Raw genomic sequence first — 27,658 nt, 5'->3', positions numbered from 1 at the left:
TTTTACCCATCAATTTAACAAAAATTGTTTTTAAGAATTTCTCTCTGCCTACTCAGCTGAAATGGACTAAATATCTCTTTCAGAATCAGTCATTTAAAAATGGTTCCCAAAACCAAAACAATCCCTGTGAACACTGAAAAGGGAATAACAACTCATACATATAATTATTCTTTGCTGTTAAATTATCTTTTTCACCAACGTATTTTTGCTTATGAAAGGTATCATGGTGCTAGATTTGCAAGTGGGACTGAATTCTCTTGCAAAACAGAAGTCGGGCTTATCCAAGGGAAATTCTTGTGATAGTTTGAATGCAAAATAGATGAAGCAAGTGAATGTTTATATCTCCCCACTGGTTACCTATAACCACTTTCCATGGCGGGGGGGGGGGGGTGTTACAGCCTTCCAGGTCAGTGAATGGAACCTCAAAAAGGTAATGAGCTTATACTGACATTGCTGTGGGTTATTCTTTGCATTGAAATGGCACCCTCATAATAACATGCTTCAAGGCTTGGGCCTAGACTGAAGCTATTGCTATCCCCACCATGTTCTTTTACCTGTTCACTGCATCACTGCTCTGTCCCACTGAAGCCTGAAGCCAGTGGTGCATTTAGGTAATTGTAATCTCCAGATTTAATACTATTACAGGGATCCCCTCTTCCAATGGTAATGTGTATTAATTCACTTTGAACTGTCTCATAGGGATTATGGGAACTGTAGTCCAACAACATCTGGTGGGTACCACATTGACTATCCCTTTGGTAAGTCTATTTGGATCTCAGTACCTCTCATTTTAGAAATTAAGCACTATTGGGCTGTAGTCTAAGGAACTAACAAACAAAACATTCAACCTGAGCCGGGCAAATTTTGCAGGAACACATCAGTTTGCAACCTTGGTCATTGTACTTTAGGCTAAGCAAGGCTGCTCTCCATTTCCATTTTAGGTCATGGTTACTCAAACAATCATTTAAAAAGATTCTTAATGGACCTATTACAAGATAGATGTAAATGCACAGACCTTGTGACAGATCCATATCCGTCTCGCAAGCAGACGCCTGTACAAACATTCCCTACATTAATGTTTTATATCACAGATGTGATTTGCCCCACTTGACCAAGCCAAGAGTTTGAAGTCTTTCTTAAATTAAGATGTGCCCAGCTCCTATTCAGTTTCACATTAGTCATTCAACAATGGGCAATGTATTGGCAATTTCACTAGAAAAAGAGCATGCCTTGCAGCTTGTTTAAGTCACTGGGAACCCTGCCACACAAAAATTTATAATAATAACTGGCTCTAATGTACATCCTGTTGGGAATATGAATGAATTATTCTAATACTGGCCTAAGAGCGTATTGGAAAGCAGGGGTGGGTAATCTGGGGCCTTCCAGATGTTGTTGGACTTCAGTTCCCATCAGCTGAGCCAGCATGGTCAATGGTCAGGAATGATGGGAGCTGTAACCCATTAATACTTGGGGGATCCCAGGTTCCCCATTCCTGCTGTAAAGAATCAAAACTACCAATTCTATCTGGCATCTCTCAAGGTAGATGGAAAGCTCAAAATACAGATTCTTGAGTAATTTTTATAAAACATGAATCAGCTATACTATTCTCTTTATACACTTTTTTGCAAGCTGTGGAAACTGGGGAAGAGGCAAGTTTCATAATTTCCTTCTCGCTCATTGGTAGCATATTTTCATTTGTGTGTGCACTCATGGAAAAAAAAAATTATTCAGGGCTATATGTTACCCTCAGTTTTTAAATAAAACTTGTATTTATTTTTATAAAGCTTTTTATAAAGCTTATACTTCACAATCCTTTGTCTTATTCTTCTTCACAATTACTGTGAAGTAGGTAAATAATAATTTCATTTTGAAGGTGGGGAACTAAGGTTCTGAGAGAGCCTACCCAAAGATCCCATAGCCAAGCAGCTTTGAGCCAAATCTAATACTCCTTTCCCTGGCAGGAAACCTCAGAATTGACATGCTGCTGCTGCTGCTGCTGCTGCTGCTGCTGCTGCTGCTGCTACTACTACTACTAATTTGTACTCTGCGCATCTGGCTGGGTTGCCCCAACCACTCTGGCCGGCTTCTAGCATATATAAGGTAAAGGTAAAGGGACCCCTGAACATTAGGTCCAGTCGTGACCGACTCTGGGATTGCGGCACTCATCTTGCTTTATTGGCCGAGGGAGCTGGCGTACAGCTTCCGGGTCATGTGGCCAGCATGACTAAGCCGCTTCTGCCAAACCAGTGCAGCGCACGGAAACGCCGTTCACCTTCCCGCCAAAGCGGTACCTATTCATCTACTTGCACTTTGACGTGCTTTCGAACTGCTAGGTGGGCAGGAGCAGGGACCGAGTAATGGGAGCTCACCCCAATGCAGGGATTCGAACCGTCGACCTTCTGATCAGCAAGTCCTAGGCTCTGTGGTTTAACCCACAGCGCCACCCGTGTCCCTATTCTAGCATATATAAAACACAGTAAAACATTAAACCTTAAAAAGCTTCCCTATACAGGGTGGCCTTCAGATGTTTCCTAAATGTTATATAATTACTCATTTCCTTAACATCTGAGGGCATTCCACGAGGTGGGTACCACTACTGAGATGGCCCTCTGCCTGGTTCCCTGTAGCTTCACTCCTCGCAGTGTGGGAACCGCCAGAAGGCTGTCAGTGCCGGATATCTGTGTCTTGGCTGAATGACATATGTATCCCTTCAATTCTAGGAGATGCTCAGACCTGGGTCTGCAACCTTAGAATAAACTTGAGAGTGAGTTAGGCTGAGAGGCTTGCCCAGATTTCTCATAAGAAGGGATTTGAACTGGTTTTCTCACATATGAGCCCAATACTCTAAGCACTGCACCACACTGGTTCTATTTGACAAATTCTCAGCTCATAACAAATGGTAACAGTCTGCTAATTGCAGTGGATCTTTGTGAAATGTTAGCAGGATGTTATAGCTTCATTAAATCAAGTCCAACAGTGTTGCCTCTCACATGCTTCCCAATTACAGTATATATTTTTGGGGCAGAACACCACTGTAATTTGAGAAACGCCTGGTGAATGAATGACTAGGATATGCAGTGGAACATCTACTTATGGACGTAATCAGTTCCAGAGGTCCATCCGTAAGTCGATCTGGGTCGGTGGTAGAAACGCCGTTGTGCACAGGCGCATTTGGCGGCAGCGCACTTCTGCGCATGTGCAGATGGTGGCAGCTGCTTCTGTGCATGGGCAAATTGTGGCAAACCCAGTATTTACTTCCGAGTTTGCTACGGTCGCAACTTGGATCAGGCCCAAGTAGAGGCGGTCGTAAGTAGAGGTTCTACTATAAAGACACATTTGGCCTGCATTTTGACAGTACGCTTAGAAGTAGGAATGTAAACACTGCCAGGTTTGTATTTTGATAGGCAGGTTTACCTGGCGGCTTCTCAGCTCACTATGCCATAGATTGTCACTGCTAAATGTCATGCTTTGTCTCCAAATGCACCACAGTTAAAAACATATTGACTCATAAGCAGGCATCCAAAGCACTGTAAATGGTTTTCTGCATCTTCTAGTGGCATTACTTTTCTGTTCTCAAAAGGTCAGAGGCTATTCCAGAGCAGCACACCAAGAGGCATGAGAGAATGGAGTTGTGGGGTGGGGTGAGGAATATTCACCACCACCGCCAGTGCAAGGTGAAGTGCTTTGCACATGCAGATAGACATCTCTGGATATGACTGTCCCTCAACAAGCTTCATATTGGTCTTTTATATTATAAAAGCACAGTTCCTTAGCATATACCCAGTGAAGCTGAGTAGCTGTCTAGACCTCCCACTTCGTCTCACACTCACATGGCTCTCAGTACAGTCATAGCTTATTCCAAAACAAAACACTTTGTGAACTCCTTCTTACTCACTCCACTTTGGCAGCAAGTATATGTTCTCCCTTAGAATGACCCAGCTCATGTTTTGATAAACATTAGTCTATTTCATACTGCTTGCCTCTTGTTAGAAATATGTCCATTGTGCCCTGCAAGTGTTTTCAACCCACCTAGCAGGTTCACCTATTTCTGATCAAATAAGAATTAGCAATCCAAATGACTGTGGTCACAATTCTAACTAAGACTTCATAGCAAACCTATGTTCAGTGGCAAGCAGCAGACATAACCAAGTACTGAGCTAGTGTAAAAGGGGAGTTGGCACTCAGTGATATAAAATGTCCAACTGGGAACATAATAGGTAAGTTCATATGGGTCTCTGGAATCCTTCTGCAAACATCTGCTTTGACTGTCACATTTAAAAAATAGATAAAAAGAAACTATGGTTTAATGTGCATATTACTGCAAAGTTATCTGGGTTGGTTGGTTGGTTGGTTGGTTGGTTGGTTGGTTTGTCATAACCAAACATAGCAAGGCGAAGGTCTGCCAGGCTTGCATTTTGAGCATGCTGCTTTATGGAAGTGGGTCATGGGCAACTTACACCCACCAGGAGCAATACCTCAATGCCTTCCATATCTCTGTGTCAGGAAGATTTTGGACGTCACATGGCAGGGTGGAGTTTTAAACAAATGTGTGCTCTCCTAAGACCTCATTTCCAGCATGTTCTCAGCGACATCTACGGTGGCTTGGTCATGTCCACAGAATGGAAGATGGCAGGATCCCCAAGGGAGAGCAACTGGCTTCCACATTAGGGCTGTTAGCAGACCAACTCTGCGTTACAAAGATGCCTGCAAACATGGCATGAAGGCTGGCAACATTAACCTCGCCATACGGGAATCCCTTGCAGACTATTGCAGTGTCTGGAGACAGACAGGTTGTATATTCACAACAGTGACCAGAGGAGGAATGACTGTTGGAAGAAACACAGAGAGAAGAAACGCCCTGTTGAACCTGTAGCAACAAAACTAGATATCTTCATCTACTACACCTGCAATACAACATGTCTCTTCTGCATTGGTCTTCACAGCCACAAACACTGAAATTCTACAACGATTCTACTTTACCCCTGAAGGTGTACTTTTCCATTATCTTCCGAGACAGATGAACGTCAACAACTACATAAACAAAATTTGTTCTTGGGTGAAGCAAACCATGAGCCCAGGTTCAGTCATCATTATAAACTACAGTTTGGCTTGTTTCCTGGAGCAGGAGCAGGAAGGAGTGGAGTGAGACTGTCTGACCAAGTGTACTATCCTGGTAAAAACAAACTATGGTTTAATGTGATGTGTGAGCTGGGCCACTGGTTCTTAATCTTTAACCCACTACCAACCAAGTATGCACAGGCATAAGTAGCACTGTGGTTAGTAAAAGGAGAAATATGCATGGTGGTTATTGTATTCAACCTGGAGGAATGGAACTAGGGAGTTGCTTTGACAGAAGCACTATATATGGCTGAGTCTTAAATTGGCTGATTGGTTGTTGTTTTTTTAAAGTACTGAAAGTATATTCTATATTATTAGAATGACCAGACATACCTGTGGCACATAAACCTTTCAAGCAGGCAGCCAGAAAGGAAATTGCTTATTTAATTGGCCCCTCAGTGGCATATTTAGCTGTATTTTCCCTCTTAATGTCAGACAAACAAATGCAGATTAAATCAGTACAATTCTCTCTGAAGATTTAGCACAGGATTTTTTTATTTTTTTTTAATGAAAAGTATATTTCAACTACCCAGCATCAAGGGAAGAATAAACATCGAATCATGACTGACCTCCCATTGGAAAAGCATTGCAGAATTCCACCTGCAAAATTTCAATCAGTGTAAAGATCAAGGGATTTGCTTTGTTTGCTACACATTGTCTCTATCTGAACTATGTGCAGTGTTGCAGTGATACAAGATTATAGTGATTTAGAAACTATGGGCCAGTTCAGGCATAATTCTAGCATGGCTTCATGTTACCTAAACATGCATGGATGAGTCTTAGGCACATAGGAACATATGAAGCTGCTTTATACTAAGTTGTACCATTGGTGCAACTAGTTCAGTATTGCCTACACCAGCCTAAGTGCTACCAGAGAGATATGCTCTACTCCCCTTCTATCCTGCCATGGCTGTGAGATCAGTCTTAAACTAACCACAGCTCCATGTTATGTCCGGACTTGGATGACTGTCATTAGTTGATACAATGGTTAGTGAAGAAGCCAGAATCATACACCATGGCTTGATTCTAGCTTGTTTGAACTAAGCATAGTTTAAAGTTGTTCTCATTGGTGAAACTGATGCATGAGATAAAAACAGTGGCCCAGATTTGACAGAACACTAAAACTATGACTTAGAGACAACTACTTACACATCTCCTGTAGAGAATTCCAGAGGTGACATGCTACTTAGAGAAGGCCCAAGAACTTGTTACTAGTAACTGTGCCTCCTGAAAAAAGGAGATAAAAACCAGGCCCCCTCAAGGCACAATAGGGAGTATATGGGTGGAAGTGTTCCTTCAACGCTGGTCATTTTGGATTTTTAAACTGAACACCATCTGTTTTGAACTGATCCCCAAAACAAAATTAGTAACCAATTTAGCTTCTAAAGAATAGATATTATTCAAGACATTCTGTCAGACATTTTCAGGAGTCTAGTTGATGCAATCTTGACAATGAAAATTGTCAGTTACTCGCTCTTCAGAAGACAATCGCTTAAGTCCTACTATAAGCAATGGAAGGAGTGAGTAGCAACTAATTTACATCTCATTTTAATAGGACTTAACAATAATTTTAGCTGGATTAAATCCTTTTAGTGACCCCTGAACACAGAGTCAGCAATGTCCTATCAGAATGCTGATCACTTGATGCAAGTGATAATGGAGCATGGGAATGCCTGGATTTAGTCCCCTCCTCCAAGCAAAGTCTGATGTGATAGAGCCAATAATATATTCACAATGAGTAAGTGTGCTCAGCAGTATCAGGAATGAAGTCTCTAGTGAATACGGCTGCCATACGTATGGATTTTCTATGATATTACTGGTCAATTCCTTAAAAAAAAAGCTCAACAACTTCTTTTGGGGTGTCCTGGTTTTTACTTTTTGAAATATGGCAACCCTACTAGTGAATCTCAAACCTGGGACCTCAGCATATGAGGTAAACATTTAGCCTGAACATTGCCATTAAAATCAAACCAGACTGGAAACAGGGGAAAGACTTATAAAAAAATAATTCCCAAACTAATCTTCCTGATTATAAGACTTTCCACCTCAGGCTTTCCTCTTTGGTCTAGCAATAGTGGGCCTCAGACCTGATGCTTGACTGTCCTAGGCTCAACTGCATTTATTTGCTTCATGCTTTTATCCACCACCATTTCCAATGTGACATCTTTTCACAAAACATCAGATTAAAATGAACATGTACCTGTAGTATCTCAACAGCAAAGTGCTCTCCAAAAGCAATGGGTCTGTGTTGGTGGACCATCTGCAAGTCATTTTTTGCAAGTTGCCGTATGTTTCACATGTGATGCTGATATTAACATCTATTTGAAAGACAGACTTAATCAACAGAAAATCTAAGAAAAAATGGATTTACCAACATTAATTTAAAAATAAGCAGGAATCTTACCTATTATATATAATTCAGCATAACGGTGATTACATTCCTTGTTTTCATTACAACAGTATAAGGCATTAAAGAGGAAATTCCCTCCAGGCTTCATAGCATTTAAGTTGACAAGTGTTACTTTGCCAATGTAGTCATTCACAAGTGTGTACTGATGCCTAGGGATTTCTTTTGCTAAATTTAACCACCAGACTATCTTCTCCGATGAGATTACTTTATCTTTGGTTTTGTAAATACAATAAAAGGAAACATTTGTTCCAACACTTGCCAGGATTTTTGAAGGGAAATACATGACTTCTATTACAAGAAACAAAGTGGAAAAAAGACAATAGAGACAAACATTATAAATTGGAAGGAAACAATCACACACCAAAATGTATGCAGTGCAGTAAACTTTCAAAATATATATAATGCGTGCTAATGATAATTTACAATAGAAAAAAATGAATATCCCTTTTCTTATTAATTGTTGTGTTTAAGATTACTTATCCAACCTGTCACATGTGTTTTAGTCTGTTTTTAGCTTATTGTTGATTTTCATTTGTTTTTGAAATGAAATTTGTTGTTGTCAAGTCATCTTTAACTGTCTTTTATTGATAAATTCAGTGTTTTATTTTGTAGACCACTTCGAGGTTTTATTACAATCAAGTCATATATAAATTTTGTTAAAGAAATGAATATATATATATATATATATATATATATATATATATATATATATACACACACATACGCAGTGCTTTTTTCTGGGGGGATGCAGGGGGATGCATACCCTAAACATTTAGTGACTCTTTGTACTTTTGTCCTTTTACTGTATTTACTTTTCCCGATTTTAACTATAAAATGGTGGTTTTCTTGAGTCAAAATGAGAGTACTCCCTCAACATTTTTTATAGAAAAAAAACACTGTGTGTGTGTGTGTGTGTGTGTGTGTGTGTGTGTGTGTGTGTAGAATGTTTAGCTACAGGGGGAAGGTTCAGTCAATTTAAGTATTCAGTGAAAGCATACATAAGATACAGAGAACAGCAAACAAGAAATGGCATGTACATGTACTGGAAAAGGAGTCATACATTGAAAAAAGGGCTCAGAGTTTTTCTGTATTGTATACCACTCTATAAAGGAGAAACCATTTTGTCAGTTTAAGAGGACCAGTGTGGTGTAGCAGCAAGGGTGTCAGACTAGGACCTAGGAAACCTGGGTTTAAATTCCCACTCTGCCATGAAGCTCACTGGGTGACCAAAGGCTATTCACTCACTCTCAACCTAATGTACCTTACAGGGTTGTTATGAAATTGGAAGGCAGTGAACTATGTACACCACTTTGAGATCCTTGGGGAAAAGTTGGGGTGTACATGAAATAGATAGATAGATAGATGATAGAGTGCTTTTTCCCCCTTTACAGAATGTTTAGGGGTACTCTCATTTTCCTACTCATATTGAAATACTGCCCCTCAATGAGGCCAAACTTAGATTCACAAAATGTTTAGGGGTATGCGTACCCTTGCATCCCCCCAGAAAAATAGATAGATGATAGATAGATAGATAGATAGATAGATAGATAGATAGATAGATAGATAGATACAGATAGATAAATAGATAGATAGATGATGATATAGATAGATAGATGATAGATAGATGATAGATAGATAGATAGATAGATAGATAGATAGATGATAGATGATAGATAGATAGATAGATAGATAGATAGATAGATAGATAGATAGATAGATAAGATTTTAGCAACTCAGTGCCGCTTTGGTGCCCACAGCTATGCACATACTATTCTTCAAGAGGACTCCAAAACAGACACACAAACACAGTGCAGATACAGGACATCATAATACAAGCGATCACTATAAGTGATCATAGTATGGAAACATTTATGTCAAATGTCCATATGCTCCAAGCTCAGATTCTAGTACTCCCAGGTTAGGGTGCATGTCACACCAAAAAACAGTTAAATAATTGTAATGAGGCACAGGTGTCCCTAGTGTCCTAATCAGGGTTTATTTTTTGGAACTTAGTCCTGGCACTTCCCCGGTGGGTGCCATTGCCATTCTAAGCGAATGATGGAGGTGTTCATGGTGAGTTCTGGCACCTCTTCTTGTGGAAAAATAGCACTGGTCCTAATCCTTTGGTGGGTGACAAAACACAGCCAGAGTAACCCAATTTGATCACTAATTGGTAAACTACTACAATGAAGTGTTTCACTATAAAGGGTTAGCTTGCCGACTCCTGCATAGTAACTCTTTAATGAAAGAATAAACATCCAGTGCAGTGCAGTTCAGAGGGAGTTCCCACAAACCAGGCTCTGCAATATGCAGCATTACCAATTTACACTAAGTACAGCCTTCAGTGTTAAATATAGGTCTGAACATAATTCTAATTAAATACATAAATATATAATTGTTTAGTTCCAGCATTTTGTACTTCTGGTGTCAATGGACTGAGGTGAATACAAAACAGCTTCTTTGCTGTCACAACTTCATTAATGGGTTAATTCTTTTTCTATTGGTTTTACATTAGAATTAGCCATTGAGAGAATAGCCCTATCTGAGTTCCCTGCAGGGAAGATATTACCCTTCCTTAGGTTCTCGTCATGCTCGTCACAACATGGTATGTGCCCAGTAAAGCACATGTTTGCTGAATATTAATATTTCATCTTATGCATTAGAGACTTGTAATCCTTTACTACATTGTTTCCCATGCATTCTGTGTGCATTGCCAGAAACTGTTTCTTACAATATACTGGCAAATGGGATGGAGTCCGGAAAGCCAATTGCTAGAGTGAGACAAAGGAGTGGGTCCAGGACTATTTTTCCTTGACTGCACATCCAAGCTGAACATACCCTTGAGACCCTGTAAAGAAACTGAAAAATGCTTTCCTATTCACAAGCACAGGAATTGTGTTTTCTCCTTCCTCACACCTGAACCTGATGCCAGAACTAAAGAATGAAAAAATTACAGCCCATCCTTCCATCACCCTAAAAGTTTTTCTTTCCTTAGAAAATGGGAAAGAGACACGTCTTTCAGACACACTATGCACACTGATGCCTGTCAGTGGGGTTGGCCCACTCACCAGTGGAGAAGTTAAGCACTTTCTGTTTCCATAAAAAAGGTGTTCTCCAAGTGCTTTCCCCCCACTATAATAATGGATAGCTATTTGCTTATAGAGGGGAAAGTAAAATTGGCTTCCTTCTTTCCTATGCCCTTTTAAAATGGGAGGTTTCTTGGGGGGGGTATTGGGTTGTTATTGTTTTTATTTTAATTATGGATTTTGTGGTTTTGTATTTTTATTTTATTCTGTAGACTGCTCTGAGACCAGTGGATATAGGGGAGTATAATAAATTCAATCAATAATAATAATAATAATAATAATAATAATAATAATAATAATAATAATAATAATAATAATAATACTGTAGATCCCCTGGAAGCATCCAGACTTGTGGGAGAGTTTCCCATCTTCTCAGTGGGATAAGGAACTCATGGGGGAATATCCCATTAAAAAAAGGATCCCTTGTATCATTCTCCCACTCAGGGGTCACAGTGCCTATAACTGGGCTCTGCCCTCCGAGAACTAGAATCTGAGCTTGGAGGTGGGGGGAATGTATGTGCATAAAGCAGTTTCGCATAGTGACTGGATAAGTAAGAAATGTCCAGGAACTCTTTGACCATTTTGCTCTTTGAAAGTATGATTTGTTCTGTGGTTTCCAGATGCAGAACCGTGCCACCCAGCCTGGCCTGGTGAAGAAAGTCCACACACATATATTATTCCTATAACGTATAATGCCTTATAAATAGGGATATGTTTTTCAAAACAGATAATGATCAAATATTGAGATTCATAGGATTGTAGGGTTGGACAGAACCCCAAGGGTCACCTAGTCCATTCTTTGTCTTCCACAGTACTAGCAAATCAGATTTCCACTGGGGACAAACCTTGTAGATTCAAGTTATAAGGTGTGCTCCAGTCACTCCAAAGGCCTGGTCCGTAAAGGCTTTTGCATCGGACTTGAACTACATATGAAGAATCAAATAGTGTATTGCTTATGATCAATGACGTTTCCATGGTCTTCTCAACCACCTATTAAATTATGTCAAAAACAAACAGAACAACACTATTAATGCCACTCTTGCACCACTTTAACTTGAAGCAAAGACATACATTAATTAGAGGAAAGCTCCTCCCTCCCCCCCGGTGGGGGGTTTACATCCAGATATGATGTGGGCTTATTATGGCCATAATGCAAAGAACTGCATGTAGGAATTCCATGTACACCTAGAGGTTCTTCCAGATCTCCTTTTCAAGTCACCCCCCCAGTAGTTTTTGGATTGATGTACATGGGGAACATCATTAGGTGGAATTGCCAACCCTAATGTGTTCACACAGAAGCGGTTTCTATTTGCTCACACATCTGTTTGGTTTCTGGCCCAAACTGTGCTTGCTTAGCATATGAGTTTAAAATACATTCAGAGAATGAGTTTTTACAAGTAGCTTGAGCTGGGCCAATGGTATATGGTCCCATTAAAGGTGAATTTTGCCTTAATCTCACTTTTTAAAAAACAAACAAACCAAAAAACAGTAATAATCTCGTACATCAGTGCCCCTACAGCACAAACCATGTTAGTGCAACCCAGTAAAACTCAAGTCATCAGTTTTAATCCCTTTGATTACTTTAATTCAATTGATTTCAATAGTACTTTGGCAGCAATGTTTACTGGACCATGCCATGATATGAAACTATCATTGTTTGTATTAGTTACATGAAAAAGTCTATAGTTCTATTCCTGTTCAGAAATTTTGCAGTGCATTATTGATATTATTATTTTTACAAAATTCTCACAAATGAAATGTTCAGGGCTGTTAATATTAAGACAAGGATTTCCTAGATCAGAACTTAACTTTCATCTTTGGCTTGCTTATTTCATAGAGTGAATTTAGGAACAAGAAAAGCATCACCTGCCAAACATTTTCAGTTGAATTTGCAAAGCATTTTATTTCATACTGAAGTGGATATGATATTGATGCTGGGCGAGACCAAGATATCTTTAACTGTCCTTCGTCTGTCATATCTATATGCAGATGTGATGGAGGTTCAGGCTTTACTGTAAAACATAATCAACAAGGTAGTTTAAGCATGCTGGTTACTCTGAATAGCCACTTATATTCCCGTTTTTATTTTATATTCATTTTTCATTATATATGCATATTATACATTAACATGCATACACACAATGATGCAAAACCTCTTTCAAAGTGACACAGTAACTGGAGCATGCTTTTTAACCTTACGTGGCTTTAAGCTATGAAGGATAACCTACTGCCTCATGCCCCAGTTCACTGAAAGTATTTCAACATATTCATAAATGCTTTCCTGAGTTGCGGTTGTGGTCTGGAAGAGCTGTGGTGGCAGCTTGTTCGGTTTCCAAAAGAAGAAAACAACAATTAATTCAAAATCCCTCTATCATTCAGCATTTGAAGGCTTGGAAGAGAGGCTTCATAGCTGGGATGTAACGATGCAAAGGAAGCTCAGCCTACAGTTGTAGTGGTGAAGCAATAAAAGTGAGGAGCTTCTTTCAGTGATGAAAACACAGTGCAAAAGGATGACATAATGTTTTCTAATTCTCAGGGTGACTAACAGCATTCCCTTAACTGTACCAAAGCCAGAAGGGATGTTGTAGGGGACTTAATTGTCAATCCACAAACAGTTGTTAATTTAAAAAAACAAAAACACACAAGCCACGTATGTTAAATGCAAACATGCATTTGGTCCTTAGTCAATCCTTTCTTGAATGCAAAATTCCATAAGCAGAGGCCCTTAGGGTGGGTGCTGTGGCCAAGTGTTTACCATGTCCTGGAAAGGTCAGTAGCCTCTGCTGGATGGACTTGCACTCCCTTTGAAGGAAACCTGTGCATAGTCTGGGCATCCTCCTAGCTCCATCTTTGTTACTCAAGTACAGGTGGCCTCAGTGGCTAGGAATGCCTTTTATCAACTTTGGCTGGGACAGCAGCTATGGCCATACCGGTTAGGGATAGCTTGGAGACAGTGGTCTATGCACTGGTGGATGTCAAGATTGGTTTGCTGCAGTGTGGGGCTTTCTCCTTAAGGTTGGTCTTGAAGCTGCAGCTGGTACAGGATGCAGCTACTAAGCAGCTGACCTAAGAGACCTACCAACAGCATGTTGTACTGCACTGACTGCCAATGTGCTGCCAGACTAATCCGTAAACATGGGCCCTGGTTTTCTGAGAGACTGTCTAACTCCCTCCACGGACCAATGCAGTCTCTATAATCCTCAGGAGGGCCATTCGTAGAGGTACCATATGCTCCTGTAGCTGTTTCCATGGTCACCTTTAGTGTTCTAGCACCAACCCTCTGGATTTCCATTTTGATGTTAGAGGAATGCTGGCAATGCTATGCTTCTGAAACTTGTTCAAGATGTTTTGTTCAGGCAGGCCCTTTCAGATGAGTGATTCCAGCCATACATGCTGGTATTTTCTGTTTAGTGATTTTTATCTTTCTATGGTTCTAGCCTTGTATATTGGTTGGGTATTACAAAATGATAAACAGTGAATAAATACATCTAAGAAAACAATTAAAAGTTGCGATTGGGACTTAAAGTACAATTCAAGCATTTACTGAAAGCACAGTCCTATACATGTTTATTTAAAACTATGTCCCCCTGAGTTCAATGGGAGTTACTCCTAGGTACTGTATATGGATGCAGGGTTGCAACCTTAACTGGATGTAGTCAATGGCTGTGGTCCAGAGGACTGATTGTACACACAAGAGTATATTCCTTCAAGGCCTTACAGAGGATTTGATGTGAAATGAACTCCACCTAGTGCCATTTTTAATTCTAGATATAATTAAGCTAGATAGTATAGTTTTAAAGTAGCAGGCCACTCAGTGACATGATTTGAAAGAATCACTGTGGCATTATTCCTATAATCCCATCATCTTTCAAAAGCATTAACCTAATTTGTAAGCAACATGAAATGGTCATTCTAAAAGGTTTCAATTAATTACAAAAAAAGATACAAAGAAAAATAGGCTACTGAAATGTTCTTTTCATTATGGTGAGAATGTTAAAACACTAAACAGTTCATAAATGGTCAAATGTTCATAAGGAGCTGCTTCTTCAGCCAGAAAGCAACAAAACATTAAAAGCATCCGCCATCTGATTGTACCATTTCCCATGACTTGATTAAAAAGCAGAAGCAAAGCTTTCACCTTTTTAAATGCTAAAATTCTAATTTTAAAAGAATCTGTACCTTGATTTTAAAACACCCATTAATAAGTAACCCTTTAGAACTTTATTGAGTCTCAGCATCTTCTGAATGTACTAGAAACACTTTTTCCCTCTTGTCTTTTTTCATTGAGCTGGAATGAAGAAGGTTCTAGGGGTTGGAATGAGATTTTCCAACAATTTTTGATAGCGACGTCACCCTCAAGAATCCAGGCAGTTCATTTGAGTTAATGTATATATATTTATTTTTTTCAAATCCACATTGTGCTGTGAAGATGCAACAGTTTAACGATTCCAATAAATGAATATTTCTTTGCACATAGTATGCACGATCCAGCCAGAGTTAGGCATTTAAAAATTCCATGGATTTCAGGAAGGAGTCCTGGGTACAAAAATGATTATTTATGGAAAACATGTCAAATGGCTGTTTTCTTCAAGCTAGTAATTTTGGCAATTTTGCCTGCTTTCAGATGAACATGCAAAACTTAAAGCCCATTCTTAACTTTGTGTCGGCAGTACACCTTCAACCATTAGGGGGGAAAGCTGGTTTTTGTTTCTGTGAAGCAGGTTCTAGGATCTTAACTATTGCCACATTAGATTTGACAGTGGCTGTTCTATGTTTACACTGCCCCAGCCATGCAGAAAGAGGGAGAGCATCTATCCAATTATAAGAAGGGGAAAAGACTCACCTGGGAGGAATGCAAGCAGGACACTCCTCCTGCCTGCAGATTCCCTACATGTCTCTTAGGGAATTCTTTCCCCCATGAACTCTTCTCCTCAGATGAGCTCCAGTACCAGAAGCAGCATAAGAGGAGCTGCAGGGGGAGAAGTGTAGGGAGAGTTCTGCACTATTTATCCAAATGACACTTACTTCCCTCTTTTTCTGTGTGACTGAGGCAGTTCAATATTCATACACACAGAACTTGCCACCATCTTGCGTAGTTCTGCCCTGTGCCACAACAACCACATTTTTAAAAATAAAATAAAAAAGGATTTTGCAGGTATGGTTAAGAACTGTTAAGGATAATTCATTTCAATTCATTAGAAACTCCTCTCATTCAGGCTTCCAATGCCAGCCATGCAATGAACAGAACCGGCCTACCAAAGGGGTCAAAGTTACTGCGCCAAGAATTTTCTTACTTCAGAAATGACAGTATGATTAAATCTTAAGGACACCATGAGCTAATAAACATTGCTCTTCATTTACTTTGTAGAAAAAGTAAATGCTGCATAAAAACTGAAAATACCAAGGGCGGCGTGTCCAGGCTTACATTTATCCCGTGCTTAGAAAAAGCAGGTTTCCCACTTGTCCCATGCTTTCTAGCCATAAAGTCCAAGTGGTTTTCTGTATGCTCCGCTACATTCCCCTGGAAAACCCGCTCTTCAGCACTGAGTTGTAGCAAACATAAATCCATGAAAATCCTGACTGACATCTGCTCTGATTCAGCAATAAAAATCAAGTTTTCCCAAGGGAAAGCAGTTGTACAAATGGAAGTCTGGATGAGCCCTAAGAGCCTAAGAAAAAAGCAGCAATGCAAGAGCGAGCTGCAGGTGGCTGTAAAGCAAAACAGGATGTTGATGTTTGGGACTGTACCATGGGAACAAAGGGGCAGTCTATTCACTGTTCTGAGCACCGGATGTTAGCTCAGAGTGTCATCTGACCTGTACTGGAAGTACAGGGGTGTAGTTTATTCTCTCTCTGCTGTTGGAGTTTGAACTGTGCAGACACGTTTCTCTGTACTGCTGCAATGACAGAAATAAAGACATGTAAATAGATTTCTGTCTGTCTCTTTCCCCTCCCTGAGGGAAGCAGGGAGGAGGGAGGAGAGGTGTGTCCCTCTCACGCTGAGTGGGATCGCCGATAGTGACCTCGCCTGTATCCTGCCGGGAGACGCAGACGGGGAGGTCAACAAGGATCTCAAGCCGAGTGCCTGGGTGGCCAGTTACCTCTGACTGAGGCCTGAGAATCCGACAGTTTCCACCATCAGTTTCATGTGGGGAAAGAATTATGTCATTATTGTTATGAATTATGGCAGCTTTAAGAACAAGCTTAACATTGCTGGAATTACAATAGGATGAGATTTCACGTATCTTAGGGAATTCATTCAGGACTTACACCACTGATTTTACTTACTGTATTTTGCTATACAACTAAAGTATGTTGGGAAAAGCAAAAAAAGGGCTTGCAATACCAACATTTTATTCTAAACTAGCTTATGTATTTGTGTGTTGCTTTGAGGGAGGGTGTTTTCCATAGAATTAAGTTCTGTCACAGTGTATATTCAGTCTATATTATGGAATCATCATTTTGGAAGCTTCCTCAGACTCTTATTGTTATTCTGATTTTAACACTTTGGCCAATAAACTGAAACTTACCAATATCTGTAGGTTTGACTAACATTAGTGGTGACTGAAGCAATGTTATTCCATCTGTGATCTTGAGCCACATAATGTAAATATGCTTGAACTTTGCTGAAGATATCTGACATTTGTATTTTTGGTTTTTCACAGCATTGCAGTGAGTGACCGTGACATTGTCCTTTAGGGAACGTGTAGAGGTACTTCCCAATGATACATCTGTTCTGAATTGTAAAAGAAAAAGAAACCCATCAATTGTGAATATTTTGTATGAAGTAGCATGTCTAAAGCATTTTACTAGATGTTGTTTTTAAGATGGGTTAATTATTTTAGATCAAAACCGTCTAGAAAGACTAGGCTGAACATACCAGAAAGCCACTTTTACCCATAGAATGACAAAAGAAAGGTTGTGATCATTTTGTTTAAGTTTTTCCCAATGCCTAGTCATATTAATCAAACAAAAAAGCAAGAGTACTGCAGTTAATGCCTTTGCGTGGCAAGACCCTAAGACCACCCCCTCATTGATGAATAAGACACAAGGACACGGATATTAGGTTAATGTTATTGGGCAAATTTAGGCCACAACTTTCTTGGTTACAGAATGTGAGCTGTATTGGCTTAGGCATTGGAACTGACCCAACTATATCTGATTCCTGCCTGTCACACAGGGAGTCCAGTAAGGGTCAACCACCGGTAGGGGGAGCCCTGTCGATGAAAACCAACTCGAGCTCCCCCTGGGTTCCCAACAGGGTCGTGGCATGGCCCTAGCCCCGCCCCGGGCTTTGGACAAGATCCACACCCCCAGATTCCTTTAACGGAATACCCTTAAGCTTGGAGGGGCAGGTGATGGCCACACCTCCCCTCCCCCATCATAAGATCAACCAATGCCTAACCACCAATCCTTACAAAGTTGTGACGACTGCTATGAGGTAGGTGAAAGCGAAATGGCCCATGCTAATTTGCCAAGTGGAAAAATTCCTACCAGGCCCCTCAAGGGCGACCAACTGAGGTCCATAGCAAGGCCAAATTCGAAACCTGAAAAATAGGGAGGGAGGGTGGGAGATCAAGGAAGCGAGTAAAGAGGAAGTTCTCCGGCTCGCACCTCAGTTTAAATGGGGCCTGGCCACACCCCCAGCCAGCGGATTGGCTGGTTGGTGAATGACGTGACCAGGAACCTCTGGGTGACGCAGGACTTTGTCCCCGCCCCCAGAGGGAAGTGGGTGGCCATGTGGTCCACCGCAACTCCTCCCCACTGGGAAGTGGAGGGGATTTGTAGCTTGACTGCGCAGCTTTTATTTATCCAGAATTCTGAGGAAAAAACCATATAGCAACATTTACTCTTTTCTTAGGAACAACCTACACACTGCATATAAACTTAACATTTTCCAAGTGATTTCCCACATATGTTTGGGTGTGGCTCTACCCTCAATCCAGCCTTAAAAACTGGCTATGCCAGCAAATGTCACATAGTTGGAAGTCCTACTGTGGGGACTAAAGGATGGTCTTTGTGCAAGACAAAAGCCTCGTTACGTATTTTAAAACATACCATAAAATGTTAAGTACAGTGCCGGAAAGCAAGAACATATTTTTACTCACTGGAATATGCTTTGAAAGGCAATAAGAAATTCATTTTCAAGCTGTGAGATTAAAGCCTTGGAACAAGTAGATAAACTTGCACAATATTTTTTTAAAAAACTTTAAAAAGAATAATAAACACAAATGCAATAAAAAGTCTAAAACTTTTAAACATAATTTCAAAACAAATCTGGGGCTGGAGAATGGAAGATACAGACTGAAGGAACTGGTATTACAAACTGGCCAATAGATAACCATAGCTGTGATGCAAATGACAGCCTTTGGGTTGTAGCCAACTAAATTCTACTCAGAGTAGAACCAGCTGAAATTAATGGACCTAGTCCTGTCCATTAATTCAGTGGGTCTTCTCTACTAACATTGGATACATCCCTTTTTCTCCTTTCTGGGGTGGAGGAATGGTGTTTTCTCAGTTTAGCCTGACTCTCACACAAAACAAGTCTGAACAGCATACACATCAGGTCAGGGTGGGGGGAAATAAGTTTACATTATAGGTATCAATGGCACTATCAAACTGCCTTCTCACTCTTACAGTGTTGCATCTGTTTTCAGCAGAAATTTGTTGAAACCTGTTTATACTGAGACAATAGCATAGTTTCCACACAAAGCATACTTCAAAATTCATTAGTCTCAAGTAATCCTCTAATGTTAATTTCACAGAATGTGAAGGGGGGGGAGTTCATGTTCTGTTTTTGGATAATTTGCTTCTCCAATTCCAAGAAGAAGAAGAAGAAGAAGAAGAAGAAGAAGAAGAAGAAGAAGACTCATTTAAACCCAATCGCTCCTGCTATTGCTTTGGAATAAACCATGGAAAGTATTCATATTCTGGCTTTTTAGCATTCTGTTTTGTTCCTTCTGCAAAACTCAAATAAGCCCAAAATATCTTTGGTTGACCTCTCCAAATAAATTTTGTTTTATGCATTTTTTTAATATATTGGAAAACTCCCATAGACTCAAGCAAAACTCTTATTGAAAAAAATGTACTATTTAACTGAGCTATCCAAAATGTAAAGCACAAACACTACAGTATGAAGTATGCAAGTTTAATGTGTATTAAAGACCAGCTGCAGAAAAACCAATCCTTCATTTAATTGTCCATAATAGTTAATGCAAGTGTGGCACCAGTCTCACATTAGACCATCCACCATCCAGAGAACTGTGTAATTAACTCCACACACCAAATAGTGGTTTTAGCTTGCCTCACACACAGCAGCCCAGCCAAATGACCCCTATTTTGAAACACAGGTTTTTTTTTAATTTAAATTAATTCATCAGCGTATGAAATGTAAACATAGATGTGGTCTTACTATGCTTTCTATCTTAAACTTCTGTCACTTGTGCTGAGCCTTGGTGATAGTATGGCTATTAACTGAGATAAAGGACCTCCCAATCTGCAGAAAACACTATTGAGGATACTCTGCGGCCAGGACCCAGATATGCAGCCAGATCATTGGTTGTTATTTTGCTACAGATGTTCCCAGTGTCAAAGGGGAAACAAAGCCTCCAGCTGTAGCCTTGTTTTTTTCTGCACATGTGGAACACTTCTTTGGATGATGACCCACAAACCTAAGTGAATGTGGAACATGCTGAAATTCATGAAAAAGTGACACATAGTAGAGGATGGTGCATTGGGGCGCTGCCCCACCAACCTGTCTGCATCAGCCAGCCCCCACTTGCCTGCCTTCTCTCTTAGAAGCAGTCCAGGAGGTGGAATGGCTACCAGCATACTCTTCAGTCTCAAGAGCTGCCCTTGTAGAACTCAGCAGGGAGGAGGATGGGACAAAAATTCGGATCCGTTGATGCTACGTATCATTGGTTATGGCTCTACCTTCTGTTGGTCTCCTTGTCTTCCACCCTACCAGTTCCAACATGCACCAGCCACCACTGCCATTAAGTAAATGCTGAGTCCATGTGCCCACTGGACCACTTCGATCAGTGCAACTGGCACTACGACAGGTGCCACATCATACCCATTCCACATTTATAAGAGCTCGGTCATTTAGTTGTGGCAGCACCTGCACTTTGGAACTCCTTGCCTGTTGAGATCAAGCAGGCACCTTCACTGTACTCTTTTTGGTGCTTGCTGAAAAGTAGCACAAATGCACAGCCCCTTTTGAGACTGGTCAGATACGTGCCAATGTGCTGCGGGACAGTCATACACTGCATGTTTGATACTTACAACTTAGCTACAGCTCAAGTAAGCACAGCCTATGTGACAGATGAGCACATTGATCAGCAATGTACCAGAAGTACTGGGTTCACGCATCTCACACCATTCCCAATTTAAATCCTTTCGGTTCCTGCAATACTGAATGCTGTAGAAACAAGTTGCCTTTTCTCCCAATCTTGAGGGGGGGTATTAAAATTAGGATAAGGAAATTAATAACAAAAAATGACAATTGTGCACAGCGCAAATAAGTTCAGAAATATGAGAGAAGGCCAGCCTTCCAAATAATCCACTGAGTCCCCAAATGATAGTTTCTTCTAAAGCACTCAAAGGCAGTCTGGGGAAAGGGAATGCAAGCTTACTATGAGACAATCACAAACCTTATTGGTGTTTTCGGGTGGTGCTTACAGTTCACAAACCATGAAGAACTAACATGAGGAGATAATGACAAAAGCTCACAGCAGCAAAGAATACCTCCCTTAGTTTTGCAACATGAAAGGTTAGTTCTTGAAACTGGCATGAAACTGCAGAACTTTATTTTTAAAGTTGTAAAATAAATGTTTTCCTGGACCAGACTTTGGATAAACAGAGTGAAAAAATATATACTCTTTACGGTTTGGCTTCAGCTTACACTACACTACTTGAAAGTGGAAAGTCAGCATTGTTCCACTTGCCACCGTTTCCTTCTGTAGTTATAAGAGAAACCAGCTGTGGTATTCATTGGCCACTGTTCTGTATTCTCTCTTTTTTATATGTTACAGTTGCATTGTAATGTGATGGAAAATTCTTTGAAGCACTCAAGAAAAATGTTGTTATTGTTTTAAAAAAAGCATTTGGCAAGGTTTCATTGTTGCCTATTATTCATATTAGAGTTTTGCAAAAAAATATTGTACTCTAAAATCATCTGTGGAAAATATGTTTTGGGTATTTTTTTAAAGAAAGAATTTGAAATAACTGGGTATATTGGGAGTTTAAACAGCCTTTCAGTAATTTATTTTCAGCTACCATAGAGATCAATGTAAGAAGACATATGTTCATATTGCCAAAAGGTAGAAGTGAGATATCAGATTTCTTAAGAAAAGTTCATTATCTGAATTGGTTGTTTAGGGAAATCAAATTTCTTAAGAAAAGTTCATTATCTGAATTGGTTGTTTAGGGAATCTGTTCCACTGGAGGAAATATGCAGGTCAATTCCAGCTCATCCTACTGAACAGCGAAGGAGATGTTCTTGGCCAGAGTTAGAAACTGCCTGGCTGCATCTGCATATTTGGTGGTTATGAGGGTACTTGTGACTGCATCCTGGCTATATATGTCTGTTAAGCTGTCTGTTAAGAGATATCATAAATCATGGACAGCTATTCAAAAGTTTGAGCAAAATTAATGCAGCTATTTTTCTCAGTAGATTTATATCCCAATAAATTCTTACACTGCTTGACTCATTGCAGTCAACATTCAGATACCCAAAAGACTCTGGAGCAAGAACTCTTCACTCTGCATGCAGCCTAATTCCACCACCAAATTCCAAGAAATAATCCTTGGTTTCCCTTAGTTTGACAGACTGATTTTAGAACCCTTGTTGTGGCACAAGAAAGTTAAAGTCCCTCTGTTTAAAAAGGGGGCACATTATTATTATTATTGTCTGCAGTTAACACAGCAGTGTTTGAGAGAGCATGTTGTATTCTATAAATATGATGTGGGATATAATGTTTGAAACTACTTGCTGATACATTTGCAGCCTAATTCTATGCTGATACATTTGCAGCCAGTTCTATTCTAACTCAGAAATAAGTTCCACTGAGATCAATAGGTCTAGGCTTGCAGCCTTCAGTAGAATATACTCAACTCACCGTTCCCCACAGAGGTGAATGTCCAAGGCTGTAATAGCTATTACATATTTACAGAGAAGCCAGTGCTTTCATAAAATATGGGCAGCCCATATCAACAATTGTAGTATTCTTACGATAGGAGATTGGGAAAGGCTGGAAACATGCTGGATCCTCTGTTATATGTTTTTGCACAGTAGGTTTACATTATAGGAGACAAAGATTTACTATAGTATCATGAGTGTCTGATGTTGTGTTTGTAGCTGAGAAGAACATAGTCCTTCTACAAGTCCTAACAGAAATGTGTACCATTCATATGAAAAGCAACATGCTTAGATCAATGCTATCATCAAAGTTAACCAAACATACACTTTTATGACTAAATTTTGCATTTAACATAAAGGACACCAGGTCATGTAAGCAAAACATCTAGCTATTCAAAAGAACACATGGAACAGCAATAAAAAATTCCAAAGGGTGAAGGGTACTGCTGAAAAACATGCCAATAGTAACTGAAGAAATATAAAGTATCTGATGTCAACATGATGAGGCAGACTAAGTTCATCCTTTATGGCCAAACCATGAAATATTGCACAATAAGTATATTGACAGAAGAGACCTCTGATCTAAATAAAATGCTTTGTTGTTGTTTAGTCGTTTAGTCGTGTCTGACTCTTCGTGACCCCATGGACCAGAGCACGCCAGGCACTCCTGTCTTCCGCTGCTTCCCACAGTTTGGTCAAACTCATGTTAGTAGCAGTTTCATAAAAGGACAAAGATAGAGCAGGGCAGGGGGAAATCCCAATGTTAACAATTTGCTTTTAAAGTTTGGTATATAGGGGCAGCTGATAATTTCCTATACTCTTCTCCCAAACCCTTACCACCACTAGTATTAGAAAAAGTAAAGCAGAATTAAAAAAAATAAAATCCTGAAAATTGTAAACTACATAAATTTCACATTTGACATAGATTATACTTACAATGTGTACAACAGATTCACTGAAAGGTCTTCATCCAGGTATGGTGACTTAGTAGATAATTCCACAAGACCAAATAACTCCTCTGTGCTTTCTTTAGACCAAAACTGTAGATTCCATAATGAATCTAAATGGAAAATTTACATATTTTTCAGAACTTCATTGCAAGCCAAAACCACTGAAATACCATGTACTGGAGAGAACACATTTCTAAGAAAGTTTCCAATCCCAAATAAATAATCAAGTGTTCTTAAATTATGGGGTGATATTAATTATTTTACTGGTACCAATACCAATAAATTCAAAACATCCTCTTACATTTTCTGCAGTTGCTCCCTGTTTGTGGAATGTTTTTGCAGGGGGGGTACCTTCAATTACACACCTGCACACCTTCAGGTGCCAGGCAAAAATGTTACTCTTCAACTAGGGCTTTGGCTGATTAACATCCTATACCAGGGGTCAGCAACCTTTCTCAGCCATGGGCTGGTCTACCGTCCCTCAGACCATGTGGTGGGCCGGACTATATTGGGGAGGGGGGTGAACAAATTCCTATGCCCCACAAATAACCCAGAGATGCATTGTAAATAAAAAGACACATTCTACTCATGTAAAAACACGCTGATTCCCAGACAGTCCGCGGGCCGGATTGAGAAGGTGATTGGACCACATCCGGCCCATGGGCCTTAGGTTTGCTACCCCTGTCCTATACCCTTTTAAATGTGTTTGTGGGAAGGGATGGAGGTTATTAGTTTGTTTGCTTTTATTATGTATTTTGTTTTTTTATCTTGTATTTTTATGTTTTGAACCGCCATCGAAGATATATGGAAGAAGGGCTGTATACAAAACAACAATAATAACAATGATTTTCTACAACAATAATAATGATTGTACCTTCCCCAAGCATACCTATTTGTTGAGATGTAAAAGCACCACTTTCTGAGTATGTAAATGCCTTGATTTCCATTTCTGAAGTATATACAAAACAGTTAATATGTGTATCACTCCACTGGCAACATAGGAAATGATCTTCAGTCACCAGTGATGTGGCATTGGCTTTAATTGTACCATGTTCCTCATTTATGCTAGGACCATTCTCTGCAATTCCAGCGGGCAAAGAAATGTTAGAAGTCTTCTCTGATGGCACACATGGTAGCTGAAAGCTCTGTGGAGGAATCTGATATACCATGCAATAGGAAATTACCATTCGAAGAAAATCTGAGGGTATAGGGGGGGGGAAAGGATTAGTCTGAATACCTCATATAACTGAGAGCTAGAACATTTATTAGCACAAGATAAAACAAATTCTGGGCAAAATTACTGAACGCACACTTCCAAAGACATACATAAAATCACAGAAATACATTCACTGATACTTAAATAATTTTTTGGCCATCAGCTTAATTCCAGGTTCCCCACCACCCCCATTCTTTTATTTTGTCATTAAAGGTACCCGTGCCCGTACGGGCCAATCGTGACCGACTCTAGGGTTGCGCGCTCATCTCGCTCAAGAGGCCGGGAGCCGGCGCCGTCCGAAGACACTTCCGGGTCACGTGGCCAGCGTGACGAAGCTGCACTGGCGAGCCAGCACCAGTGCCGCACACGTAAACACCGTTTACCTTCCCGCTATAAAGCGGTACCTATTTATCTACTTGCACTTAAGGGTGCTTTCGAACTGCTAGGTGGGCAGGAGCTGGGACCGAATGACGGGAGCTCACCCCGCTGCGGGGATTCAAACCGCCGACCTTACGATCAGCAAGTCCTAGGCACTGAGGTTTTACCCACAGCGCCACCCACGTCCCTATTTTGTCATTACTCATGAACAAAACATCAAGAACTAGATTCACATGCATATAAATTAACTTATGTACACTGATGTGAAGCAGTTCAGCCACAGTTCCATCCCCTGAGAAGCACTCAAAAATTGCCTTCATCTTTCAGCAAGGAAGGGTATATATTATAAACGAATGTATTATAGAACACCATATTTATATTTAGTAAAATTTAGTTACAAAATTCAGGAGTACAAATTATTATTATAATTATTATTTACATCGCTTTATATTGTCGAGTTTTTAAATTTTGCAACTGGTGTTTTTTGTCTTGATACTGGTCACCCCCACTGCCTAAAACCACTTGTGCTTACTTTGCAAAAGTATGTCTCTGTACATACAAAGGCCTCGTGCAGTAGATCAGTGTATGAGGAGAGACAACTATTAGCCCCACCCACAACATTACAGGCAATGTGCAGCCCTTCCCCCTGGAGCTCAAGGGGACAGCACAAATATGTGCAGGGAGGGGGCCTTCCATGTGACCTGGAACCCCCTGCACAGTTAAATGTCCTTTCCTCTTACAGTAAACAAAGCATCATTCATCTTCATATCTTTTATGCCTAGGCCTTGCCCCATAAGACTGGACCCCGCAGTCACTGAATTCCTGCTCTCTATGTCGTATCACTGTTTTTATGATACTGTTTTGTTGTTTTCATGTTGTAATTCTGTCCACCACCCAGATAAAATACTTTTTATTAAACAACTAAATCATTACCACATGTTTCACAGGATTCCAGATCATGTGGAAGCCATCATCCACATAGCTGAACACACAAAGGCTCTCTGCTGCAGAAGCATGTCTGGGTGACAGCAACAATTGCTAGTGAGCACATGCAACATTGGTGGTGGTGTTAGCCAGCACAGCCCCACACACTGGTTTGACACGTGAAGGCGATATATAAAACCTTAGCGGCTATTAACTTTAAGATGGCAATTCTGACCATATATTATGTATATTTTGTAAGAAATCAACAGAACAGAATCATGTTGTTAATGTTGAGATAATATATAGTGTCCCCTATCTTTTGAACATGCACCTGTGTATGTGGTCAAATTATCTTCTGGCACAACTAGTGAACACAGAATGGGAGTGGGTGTACCTTGGAACCGCAGCTACAGTTGCAATTGAAATTATTTAAAAAACCAACCCATTGCAAATAGGGTTATTATCAAAATTTACAGTGTAAGTTGCTAATTGGGGAAACCACTTGAAGCATCTGTTGTGTTGAGCTATTTCAATTGCTTTTGTTTGATTTGCTCATTGCAAACAGCTGAAAGCCTTTAAATTTTGGTAACAAACCCAATTTGCAATGGGGTGGGGGTTTTTTTGAATAATTTTGATTGCAACGGTATGCTTGGCTTGCTATACTATTACGATATCTAGAACAATTTCATCACAAAAATGTTTCCTCTGATATGATCTGAGCTATAATATTCGTCTGCCAATCTGTTACTAATTCTAGCATCAAATCCCTCAAAGATACAGAGAAATTCAGGGACACTGGCCAAGAAAGAAGTGCACCAAATAGCGGACTAGCATCTTCTAAGATTATTTTCTTATGCTGTTGTTTAGAAAGAGTATCCGACAACTTACTCAGCTGTAGAAATCCAGTCAAAATATTATACCAGTTCATCTTGGTCTAAACAGCAGATCTGAGGGCAAAAACAATCGGGGGGAAATAATGTCACACTTGCATTTATAGAAGAATAAAGAATATTTACGACACAGCAAACCAACTCCTACTTAAGGCTGACTGAGAAGGACAGCCTTGGATCTGCTGGATCCAAAGTCCATTGCTTGCCAGTTCTGAGCTCCTATACTTATAGGAATTCCCCCTCCCACTGAAAGCAATGAAATGTGGTTTTAAAATGAATGAATGAATGAATGAATGAATGAATGAATGAAAATAAAATACACCTCCCTCCCAGTGTGAACCAGCAGCACTTTGGAAGTGATGGATTGACTTGCCACTTATCTCTTCTCCCACCCCCACTGCCTATTTAGCATTTCTGTGTTACTAAAATTGCAGTTCTTAGAAATTCTGTACATAAAGAAAACCTAGAAGGCATTTTGTTAGAGGAGTTGATGCTTTCAGCTACGGTAACAACAGTTCTGTATTTGAACTGTAACAAGTTTAGTTCT

General features: G+C 40.0%; 1 protein-coding gene and 1 long non-coding RNA gene across 4 annotated transcripts in view; one reads left to right on the top strand and one right to left on the bottom strand.

Moving 5' to 3' along the window:
* LOC308586825 overlaps positions 1-19,798 on the top strand; it is a 63,222-nt gene extending 43,424 nt beyond the window's left edge. Inside the window, exon 6 of the long non-coding RNA XR_014008072.1 lies at positions 17,280-19,798. This is a non-coding gene — a long non-coding RNA (uncharacterized lncRNA). The remainder of the gene's footprint in view (positions 1-17,279) is intronic.
* LEPR (leptin receptor) overlaps positions 1-27,658 on the bottom strand; it is a 56,521-nt gene that overhangs the window by 13,399 nt on the left and 15,464 nt on the right. For 2 of the 3 annotated variants that reach the window (XM_081193703.1, XM_081193704.1), the window contains exons 2-9: positions 27,110-27,168; positions 24,593-24,901; positions 23,690-23,813; positions 17,145-17,350; positions 12,481-12,626; positions 11,460-11,604; positions 7,523-7,816; positions 7,319-7,436 (exon numbers count right to left, since the gene is read on the bottom strand). In XM_081193703.1, the coding sequence (XP_081049829.1) occupies positions 7,319-7,436; positions 7,523-7,816; positions 11,460-11,604; positions 12,481-12,626; positions 17,145-17,350; positions 23,690-23,813; positions 24,593-24,901; positions 27,110-27,149 (1,382 nt within the window). In that variant the 5' untranslated portion in view covers positions 27,150-27,168. Of the gene's footprint in view, positions 1-7,318; positions 7,470-7,522; positions 7,817-11,459; positions 11,605-12,480; positions 12,627-17,144; positions 17,351-23,689; positions 23,814-24,592; positions 24,902-27,109; positions 27,169-27,658 lie in introns of all 3 variants that reach the window. The other variant, XM_081193705.1, reaches the window with a different exon arrangement.

This window comes from Podarcis bocagei (assembly GCF_964188305.1).
Source record: "Podarcis bocagei genome assembly, chromosome: 5".
Classification (NCBI taxonomy): Eukaryota; Metazoa; Chordata; class Lepidosauria; order Squamata; family Lacertidae; genus Podarcis; species Podarcis bocagei.
The sequence above is the reverse complement of the archived record's forward strand: the minus strand, read 5'-3'. Positions and strand labels throughout refer to the sequence as shown.